This window comes from Capsicum annuum, chromosome 6 (genome assembly GCF_002878395.1).
Source record: "Capsicum annuum cultivar UCD-10X-F1 chromosome 6, UCD10Xv1.1, whole genome shotgun sequence".
NCBI lineage: Eukaryota > Viridiplantae > Streptophyta > Magnoliopsida > Solanales > Solanaceae > Capsicum > Capsicum annuum.
In genome coordinates, this window is record NC_061116.1 from 188,636,197 (window position 1) to 188,647,083 (window position 10,887).

The 10,887-nt window shown below is 34.5% G+C and overlaps 2 protein-coding genes across 2 annotated transcripts; one reads left to right on the forward strand and one right to left on the reverse strand.

The window, feature by feature from the left end:
• The first annotated feature begins 5,189 nt into the window (after positions 1-5,189).
• Positions 5,190-8,947, forward strand: LOC107872839. Its single transcript, XM_016719464.2, has 5 exons — positions 5,190-5,797; positions 7,249-7,348; positions 7,616-7,715; positions 7,796-7,884; positions 8,330-8,947. The coding sequence occupies exons 1-5, from the start codon at positions 5,605-5,607 to the stop codon at positions 8,574-8,576; spliced, it is 729 nt and encodes a 242-aa protein (XP_016574950.2). The 5' UTR covers positions 5,190-5,604; the 3' UTR covers positions 8,577-8,947.
• A 559-nt stretch (positions 8,948-9,506) lies between these two features.
• Positions 9,507-10,547, reverse strand: LOC107872840 (ATP synthase subunit b', chloroplastic). Its single transcript, XM_016719465.2, has one exon. The coding sequence runs from the start codon at positions 10,294-10,296 to the stop codon at positions 9,625-9,627; it is 672 nt and encodes a 223-aa protein (XP_016574951.1). The 5' UTR covers positions 10,297-10,547; the 3' UTR covers positions 9,507-9,624.
• Positions 10,548-10,887: the final 340 nt, after the last annotated feature.

Sequence of the window (10,887 nt, forward strand, 5' to 3'; positions counted from 1 at the left end):
TTAGAAATCACAAGAGCTATTAGGTTTCAAGCCTGCATACCTCTAAAGTTTTGGGGTTATTGTGTTCAAACTGCTGCTTATATAATTAATAGGCTGCCTAGTTCTGTTATTAACAATCAAACACCCCATGAGATACTCCACAATAGGAAGCCTTTTATAAGTCATCTTAAGGTGATAGGCTGTTTATGCTTTGCTAAAGTTGTGCAGGAAACTAATAAATTAAAATCCTATTCTAATGGGATATTCTGATGTCCAAAAAGGCTATCTCTTAGATGACATTACTAATAATACTTTTTTTGTCAACAGAGATCTAATATCAAATAAGATGTTTTTCCTTTCAAGTCAAGAACACAAGATAATACCATACCAATATTTCAGTCAGTAGATATTAACTTACATCATCTAAAAGAACAAGGAGGTGTAGGACCTACTATGATGCAACAAGAAGCTCAAGTGTCAACTCCTCAGGTTGGTCTAGATCATCATGAGGAGGATGCATAAATACAACATATAAATCATGAGAAGGTACCTAATCAACAGTTAATTCAAGTACCATATCTAGTAAATGATCAGGAATAAAGGAGCTCATGTAGAGATAAGAGACCTCCATTATGGATGAAGGATTTTATTTCATTAAGCATACAAGAGGGTCCCTATGCTCTGTCTAAATACATTGCTTATGACAACTTTTCTACATCATATCAGGCCTACTTGTCAAACATGTCTAATATCACTGAGCCAAGGAATTTTACTGAAGCAGCTGCTAATCCTAGATGGATGGAGGCTATGCAGCTGGAGATTGCTGCTCTTGGGAACAATAATACATGGACATTGGTTCCTCTTCCTAAGGTAAAAGACCTATAGGATGTAAATGGATTTACAAGGTGAAGTATAAAGCTACAGGAGAGGTTGAAAGGCTAAAAGCTAGACTTGTAGCTAAAGGGTACAATCAACTGGAAGGAATAAACTATCATGAAACATTTTCACTTGTTGTTAAGATGAAAACTATAAGGACAGTACTCACTATTGCTGCTCAAAATCAGTGGCATATACACCAAATGAATGTATTTAATGCTTTCCTACAAGGTGACCTCAATGATGAGATTTATATGGATTTGCCTCAGGGATTTTTGAGTCAGGGGAAGAAGAGAGTATGCAGACTCACCAAATTCCTATATGGACTAAAACAGGCACCAAGACAGTGGAATACTAAACTGTCTGAAGCTCTGCTGAAGTTTCAATTCAAACAAAGTAAGTTAGATCACTCTCTATTCATCAAGAAAATAGAAACTGGAATTGTAGTGGTAATCATTTATGTTGATGACATGCTCATAACTGAAAACAACCTCAACTTGATAGAACAAACAAATGAAGATTTAAAACAAACCTTTAAAATGAAGGATTTGGGAGAATTGAAGTACTTTCTAGGAATAGAGTTTGCAAGGTCTAAACTTGGCATATTGATGCACCAGTGGAAATACTCTCTAGAACTCATTGCAGAATTAGGTCTTGGAGGAGCTAAACCAGCAATCACACCAGTTGATACAAACACTAAGCTTACATTAGTACAGTGTGATGATCATCTCAGGAATACAGAATTTGTGGACATTCATGATCCTCCAGCTGATCAAGGTGTATATTAGAGGTTAATAGGGAAACTATTATATCTTACAATGACCAAAACTGATATAGCCTATGGAGTACAAACATTAACTCAATTTCTACAGCAGCCTAAACAGTCTCACATGGTTGCAGCCTTAAAAATTGTGAGATATGTTAAAAATCATCCAGGGCAAGGTGTGTTACTGTCTAACAACCATAACAACAATGTATCAGCCTATTGTGATGTTGATTGGGCTTCATGCCCACTCACAAGGAAATCTGTGTCAGGCTATTTTGTGAAGTTGCAAAACTCTTTAATATCATGGAAATCAAAGAAACAACCTGTAGTTTCTAAGAGTTCTGAAGAATCAGAGTACAGAAGCATATCCATTACCATCACAGAGATAGGTTGGTTACTAGGATTGATGAAAGAGTTGGGAATAGTGGTCAAACAACTTGTTCAGATCTTCACAGACAGCAAAGCTTCTATACAGATTGAAGCCAATCCTGTATACCATGAAAGAACCAAACATATTGAGGCTGATAGTCACTTTATCAGAGAGAAAATTAGTCAAGGAATGGTAACAACCGAGTACATACCTACAAGAGATCAACCTGCTGATTTATTAACTAAAGGACTGACTAAAGTTCAACATCACTACTTATGCTCTAAACTTGGACTTCAAAACATCTTTACTAAACCAGGCTTGAGGGGGAGTGTTGAAGGAACCTAGTGTCAAGCAAGGGTAGTAAGTCATAGTCACAGGGAGTTAGTTATATAATTGATCAGTTAAGCAACTACTAGTAGTTAGTTAGTTAAAGTCAAATTAATTAACTAATTTTAGTAGTATATATACAGTCTTTGTATGTACATTGTGATCAAGAAATAAGAATTTTCTCATTCATTCTCTATACTCAATTACTCCCTAGTCTCTCTGCTTCTTTTTCTTCTTTCTTCCTTCTCCATTGTTCTCTTCTGGTAATCATGAATTACAACAATAATTAGTTTCTGATGCATTTTTTTTCGATTTTGGGTCTGTCGAGATACATAGTACATCCAAGAAAAATATATTTTTTCCTTTGTAAAGATACATATTTAGCTCTCGATACGTTTTTTTTTTAATTTTGAGGAGATATATAATTAACTCCCGATACACCAACTAAGATGTATATTTATGTTAAGGTGTATGCTTTATAAGGAAGGTGATTTGTGTAAATATGATAAGTTAAGTTGTATATTTATATTATTTTTCTATTCTTTTTGTCTAGATGAAATGTATAATTTGAAATTGGACCGGAACAACTCATTTCAAAGTGTCAAGTTTGAGCATGCATATAATGTAGCAAAATGGATCATTGCAAGGTGTTACATTAAGTCTCGGGCCTAAATTCACCCTGCTATCACCCTCATACCCATACCCATATCCAACAACAACATCAGTGTCTTTCCACAAAGTAAGATCTGAAAAAAATAAAATATACCCAGTTCGTGCCTCTATCTCATAAATGAGGTAGAAAAACTATTTCCGATATCCCTCAACTCAATATTAAAATAATCTAAAGAAAATATAATGAAAGTATAAAAGACACTCATACCCATATCGTCTAGGCTCACATGCATCGAATAGATTTTGGCTCGAATACCATGTCAAATTAATGATCTAACCTAGCTCACACCCTAAAATTAACTCAAAGGATGGAGATTGCCCAAATATTATAAGGAGTTCGGGGATCTCACTCCTTTATGAACGTGGGATTCTTTTCGATTCATCACAAGGTATAAGATTTGTGCAGAGCCGAATAATTTTACCACGAAAAGTCAAGATATAAAAAGTGAACATACAAAAAAAAAATTAAAGAAATTTTAACATAACTTTTACATAATATAATATTTCGATCAAGGTGGCTCCAGCATTGTACAAGATGATTGACGATTAGTAATTTAATTTGTTTTTCTCAAATTCAATTTCGCCAAAAGGGCAACTTATTGCTCCATCCAATTCAATTTACGTGGACTTATTTGATTGGATACAAAACTTAAGATTTTTTAAAAATTTATAGTTTTGAATATGTCATAGTATTTGTGCGGTTATAAAAGTTTTCATTAAAAATAAAATGAAAAATTTAAACTAAAATTACTTTTCAAATTTAGGAAAACTTCGTTCTTTTTAAATGCACTAAAACGGAAATATGATTATGTTAGAAATCTAGCACTCTTGTCTGGGCAAAATGTACATGTTCAATAAAGCAAAGAAGATAAAGTAAATATCAACACATGATTTGTTCCTCCTTTGGACCAAAAAAGAAAAAAAAGCTTTATTCCTCCTAATTGATTTATGGGAGTCTATTGGACACAAGAGGCGGAGGAGCTTCCAACTTTGAAAAGCAAATATATGGTGCGTTGTACATTGTAAAGGAGAAAACGTGAAAAAATCGAACCGATCAATAAATCGACCTAAATGGTTGGTTCAATCTTAAACAACATTCTGACATTACCATTGATGATACTCTTCTATAGAAAAATGTCACAAGAACAAATTATATTTTTAGGTTTTTAATTTAAGGCACAATAACATATTTAATATAATTTCACAAGTAGAATTTGAACTGACTAAAATATACAAAACTCTACCCTACCTTTCTTAAATGTAGAGAACTTATTTTCACCTCAGCTCAAGTAAAAACAAAACCAAGTAGTTCAAAAAAAAAAAAAAACGAAAGTAAAAAAGCCATAATAAAATAATATAAAATATCTTAAACCAATTTAAAGAAAAAAACAATAACTATCACAAAATAATAGGATAATTAAAGTAGAAGAAATTAAATACTAGCATAAATCAAAGGACAAAAAAATACAAAAATAATACTACAAACTACTTGTATTGTTAAGTGTGACAATGCTCGACTGGAGAACTATCTACTAAACCTACTATTTTAATGTATATGACTTTCATAACCCTTTATCTAACGTCATATCCAGTCTATTTAATTTAATTTCATGTCTAATCGGAGGAAGACAGACACGTAAATGAAAAAAAAAATGAAGATACGAAGTTAGTACTTTCACTGTCTCATTTTAGTTAAACGCATTTCATTTATATAGTAATAAAAAATTATAATTAAATGATAAATTTTATTATTTTATCCTTTACAATATCAATGATATTCATTTGGCATAAAAATGGACATTAAAATTATAATTGTTTACATTTAATGTATATAATTAATTGTAGGAGTAAAATAAGAAAAAATTAATAAATTTTGTTCTGATTTAATAAGATGAGATTTAGTAAGTAAGAAAAAATTAATTAATTCTATTCTCGTACAACTTATTATATATATATTTTTAATAAAATGACCAACTAAAATAAGACGAAGGGAGCAGTCCAGTAGTCGTGTGAAAGGCAAAAATCGAGCCGGGCCTAGTAGAATCACGGGATCTCGGCGGCCCAACTTTGTCATTCAGTTAAATGCACGCTCCATCTCTGGCGCGTGGTAGGGGCAGTTAATTCCACAAAGGAACCAAATTTCTCCCTCCAAATCATTAACGCACCAAACAAAGTAGGCACAAAGTGACTAAAAAGCAATTCAATTGAATTCTTTATGTTCCAACTAGAATTTCCTCCAACATAAGCCAACCACAACCTTAAATGTGTACCAAAGAATCACCAAAAGATGTAGCTTTTATTTTTTAAAGAAATTATGATTGCGGTGTCTGGACATCTTTTGACACCTGACTAATTTCACGAGATACTTATATCTCTCGTCAGCAATAGATATTAAATAAACCTAATGTTTTTCATCTTTAGGTCCTGAACCTCATATCAACCCAACTCATTGACCATTAGCGCACACCCTCGGCGCCCAAAAGATATAGTATAATAGTAACAACAACAATATTAATATTAGGAAAAAAACAACCCCTAAGAGACAAGGTAAGCTTAAGGATATCAAATAATTAGAGCTCTTTAAGATGGTATAGTTTAGTTATATGTTCTAGTTATGGAGGTTTTAGATAGGGATGAAGAAGATGTTAGTCCTAGATTTTCATTTCAGAAGAATGGATCATCATTGTCTTGTATAGTACCTCCATTTTTGCTCGGTGATAGCATGCCCAAAAATAGCTTGTATTACAACAAGTTACCTGAGGAACCCCTCAAGCTCGCTGTTCTCAAATTGGATGGCTCTTCCTTTGGTAAATTTTTCGTATTTTACTCCTCCTGTTGAATTGTGAAGTTGATTTTTGTATAGACGACGAATCTATGAGTTAGAGTCTGTGAGTTCAAACAGAAACAGCAATGTTCTCTAGTGTATTTTGTCATGACTAGTTGATTTCTGTTTTATTTTTTGAGCTGAGGTCTAACGGAAACAGCATTTCTACCTCCGAAGTAGGTTATCCTCCCAAACCCCACTTGCCGGGTTATACTGGCTATGTTGTTGTTGTTGAGTTCAAATAACACTGAAATTGATGTGTGTAGGCCCTTAGAAATGGATCCAGAATTCAGAATGATGGTGTCCAAGTAGTATTGTATATGTGTGTGTATGTACATCACTTTCAATTATATGATTTGGGTCAAAGTAGATCATACTCAGCTGCTTACAGTCTAAATCCACCTGTGGCAAGCCAGTATATGTTGTAATCCATGGGCGAAGCTAGCTTGGAGGAAAGGGGTTCAATTGAAATCCCTTCACTATTTGTGCAAATAGGATAAGAGCTTGTTTTTTTTTTTGGTTACATTTAAGTTTTATAACATGGCGCACGAATGCAAGACTCAGATGATTCGGGCATGTGAAGAGGAGATGTACGAATGCTCCAGCGCAAAGGTCTGAGAGGTTCGCTATGGATGGTTTCAAGAGAGGTAGAGGTATATCCGAAAAAGTATTGGGTAGAGGTAATTAGACAGAATGTCTCAGGTTTAGTTTATTGAAGAAATGACCTTAGATAGGAGAATGTGAAAGTCAAAGATTAGGATAAAAGAGTAGTAGGTAGTGTTCGCTCATATTAGTAATCGTAGTATTGCTCCCGCTGTTTCTTGTCCTTCGGTTTATGTTTCTATATGATGATTCCCTGTACCTCGATTATCATACTGTTTTGTAGTTTTGTTACTATCATGATTCCCTAAACCTCGACTATCATACTGTTTTGTAGTTTTGTTACTATCTGTTGTTTCATGTACTTCCATTACTTCTTTTGGTGGATTGCTTTTGGACTGCGATTCCTTGAGCCAAGGTTCTATGAGAAACAACCTCTCATACCTCTGAGGTAGGGGTAAGGTCGGTGTACATACTCTATCCAAGCAGTGGCGGATCTACGTACAATTCAGGGGGTCATCCGAACCCCCTTTGTCGGAAAATTATACTATTTTTACATGGTCAAAAATATTTTTATGTATATATAGTAGATGTTGAATCCCGTTTGACTAGTCCGTATATTTACTTGTGAACCCCCCAGTGAAAATTCTGGCTCCGCCACTGTATCCAAGGCCTTACTTTGTGGGACTCCACTAGGTATGTCGTTGTTGTATATTTAAGTTGTAGAACACCCTTGATATGAGGAAAAGTTGCTTTAGGTTACAAGCTTCATTGTTGGTCATGTATCATATGTCTTTTCAAATGGTCCGATCAATTGAATTTTGTGTTCTGCAGATATTGAAGTTGCAAGGAATGGGACAGTGGCGGAGTTGAAACAAGCGGTGGAATCTGCCTTCAGTCATTTACCAAAGACAGGAACAGGCAAGGTTTCATGGTATGTGTATTGCAAAAGGAGATTTTCATGCTAAACTTCTTCTGTGGTAGCTTGCTTGTAACTTCTACTTCATTCTCTTATGACCAACTGAGAGATATCACTAAGTTTGGAAGGACCTAATGATTGAATGATATTACTTTACATAAACATGGTATAATGTCATCGAAGCCGATTTCTGTCTGACATAATTTGCTCAGCAGTTTCGCTATATATATTATCTTGACTAGTTCTTTTTAGTGCACTAATTTTGTTGTGATGCTCTTGCAGGTCACATGTATGGGGACATTTTTGCTTGAGCTATCATGGGCGGAAGCTACTAACTGATAGTGATTTGTTAGGAACCTATCAGATCAAGGATGGTGATAAGGTTTCTTGTCAATTCATCGTATTTTCTTCGGAAAAATTGCTTTTGTCTAATCTTTATATGGTTTGCTTGTGCATTTGCAGCTCAGTTTTATGAGGCATGTCTCCATTAGTTACAATCTGGTCAAAACGCGATCAGAGAGAGAGGACCCTCATAAAACTGAACGTCGCATGTAAGTTCTGTACACTGGCTTCATCGTTATTTTTAATTCAGGTTTTCTAGTACTGCACTTCATCCATGTGTTTTAGCAATTGCTTTCCTATCAATGCTTGATTCTTCCAAAAAATGCAGCCAATGAGCCTTAGTTGCTGGGCACATGGTCATAAAATTTGGTATCTAGGTGTTTTCATTTCTAGTTTCTGTACTCAATATTGCCATTTATATGTTCCATCTATAGTTTCTATGCTGATATAATGCCAGTAATGCTCATCATCATACCGATATTGACCTGGCTACGTCACTTTGTTGATCATGCAGAGGAATTGAAAGAATGGAGTTAGTGTGTCACTTTGTTGATCATGCAGAGGAATTGAAAGAATGGACTTAGTGTTTCAGAGTTTAATGCATATTTGTATGAACTGTTAACTATATGTATGAACTTGTCTGCATTTTTGCAGATCCAAAGTCTATGAAAGCAGACAACGGAGAGGTGAACGAGAGGGTAATCGCCATCAAGATGTCGTTTTAAAGAACCCTCAAAACAATATTCATGACAACAACAGGTGTGTTGTTGCCACTTGTGAATCCAGGTTGGTTCATTTCTTTAGAGGATGGCTTCCATACAAATTGGCAAACCCGGAGAGGAGAATAAAACAGAAAAGCAGTGCATTGAGATCACGCGATGGTTTACTTACGGAGTTCTAACAGTGTGGTGCAGTGATTAGTACCTTTGAAGAGAGGAATCCAGTGAACTGTTTGCAAATCTCAAAGAGAGTTGGAGAGGAAATGGAAAACATTCACCTCTAGTTGAAGTTCCAAACTTTTGACTATCCAGTGATATTATTTCACTATGCATCTGTTCCATTTCCTCATATGCAGATGAAAATTAGTTGTGCACACATGAATTTGCTTGAGATTACTTGTGTAGAACAGAAATACACAAATATCTCTTTTGTCATTGGAAAAGGCAAATTCATATATCATCAGACTTGAACTTGTAAATTCTGGTTTGGGATTCAGAAAAAGTTAACTCCTATGTTTTATGCATTGATGACAGAAAAAAATACTTGAAACAATCCAGTCACTCATGAACTAAATATAGGTATACCATACTATAACGACTAATTGATATTCTAGTAAAAATGTTCAATTAACGGTATGTTGTTCGTACTCTTCAAAAATTTCATTGGACATGATTCAGATTCTTCAAAAATTGTATATTTTTGGAGGATACGACAAGAGTGCGGCAAAAGTTTTAGAGAGACGGAGTAACTTATAACCTATATCATCATACTTGTAGATCAAAATGCTCAAACTTCAAGTATTCATATTTATAACTTTTTGATCAACCAGTAATCTAACACTCTGGTTGGATAGTTGTGACATATTGTTTCATAACATATCATATTGTGTTGTATTTTATCACACTATATTGTTTTGATGAATACAACTATTTGAATGGATTGTGTTGTTTTCTGTCGCTGCGTAATGTCACACATTACCAACTTAAACGATAACTCTACAAAAGAAGTAGGGTATGAGATAGAACTACTATAAAAAGAGGTAAGTTAAAAAGATATATTAGAGAAAAAGTAAATATAAAGTGAGGAGGGGGAAAAAAACTGAAGTCAGACATGACCACATAAAATGAGATTTTTCATCAGTATATAATGATGGATTTAACATACAAAGTAACAGCCAAAACAAACATTATATTCAAATTACCAACAGCATACAATACAACTTTTGAGAATTAGTTACTGACAGGAAGAACCTTCTTGACAATCTCATCACTAAGAGCAGCAATCTGAGAATCAAGACTCTTAATAGTCTCCTCCTTTTGACTCTCCAAACTAGCCAATGCTTCTTGCAATTCAGCCTCAACTCTCTTCCTTCCCTCAGCAATCTTCTGTTCCACTTCAAGCTGAGTCTCCTTCTTCATCTTGTTCAATGCTGCTGATATCTCAGCTCTTGCTGCCTTCATAATAGCAGCAGCTTGGTCTTCCAGTTGCTTCACTTCAACAGAAGTGTCCTTCACACTGTTGAGTTTCTCCTTAATGGCTGAGTCTCTTTCATCCATGAATTTCCCTAATGGACTGAAGTAAATCTTGTCCAAAGCAAACATGAGAAAGAGGAACTCAGCCATCATAATAGGGAGTGTTAAGTTGAAGTCAAAAAGAGAAGCTTTTTCAATTTCTTCAGCAAGTGAAGGTGGTGCTATGGCTAGGGAGCTTGCAAGAATGACTGAAATGGTGTTGAGATTTGATGGGAGGGTAAGGGGTTTGTGGGATTTAGGTGATTTAGGGAGGGGTAGTTTTGGAAAAGGGATTTGAGCGAGGGAAAGTTTGAATCTTGGAGATGGTGGGATGGTGGATGATGAAGTGATTAAGGCTTTGGAAGAGCTCATCATCATCATGTTGGCCATGGCTTCTTTTGTTTTGAGGGATTTTGAGGTGATAATTGTTTTTTATCTTCTTTATTTTTTTTGTGAGAGGGTTTGTTTGGATTGTTGATTTTGTTGGTGTTTGAGAAGGGGGAGAGAAGGAAGATCTTAGAAAGGCTATCTCAATGTATGCCACACAATATGATGAGGCTGAGGTGGGAGCTCCAGGGGTGTCACACTCACGTGAGGTCTTTCTTTTGTGAGTGAGTAGGCCGTAGGGGTGGTAAAATCAACAAAAAAAAAAAAAAAAAAAAAATTACATAAATACACAATTTATATTTTTAATATTATAAAAAATCTAACTCCCTAAATATATTATAAAAATTTCACGTATATATAAAATGTTATCTATATGTCGACTATATTATGTATATTAATAAGAAGAGAGAATAAAGTAATTAAATAAATGAAAGAGAATGTAATTACTTTTAACAGATTGATATTTATGTTATTTATACTAAAATCAAATCCTAAAGTCCAATTCATTCGACTCGTTTAAGTTTTGGTCGAATCCATCTCAATTCATTAAGAATTGGGTTTGATAGATAATTTAAATTGATTTTTGAAAATCAC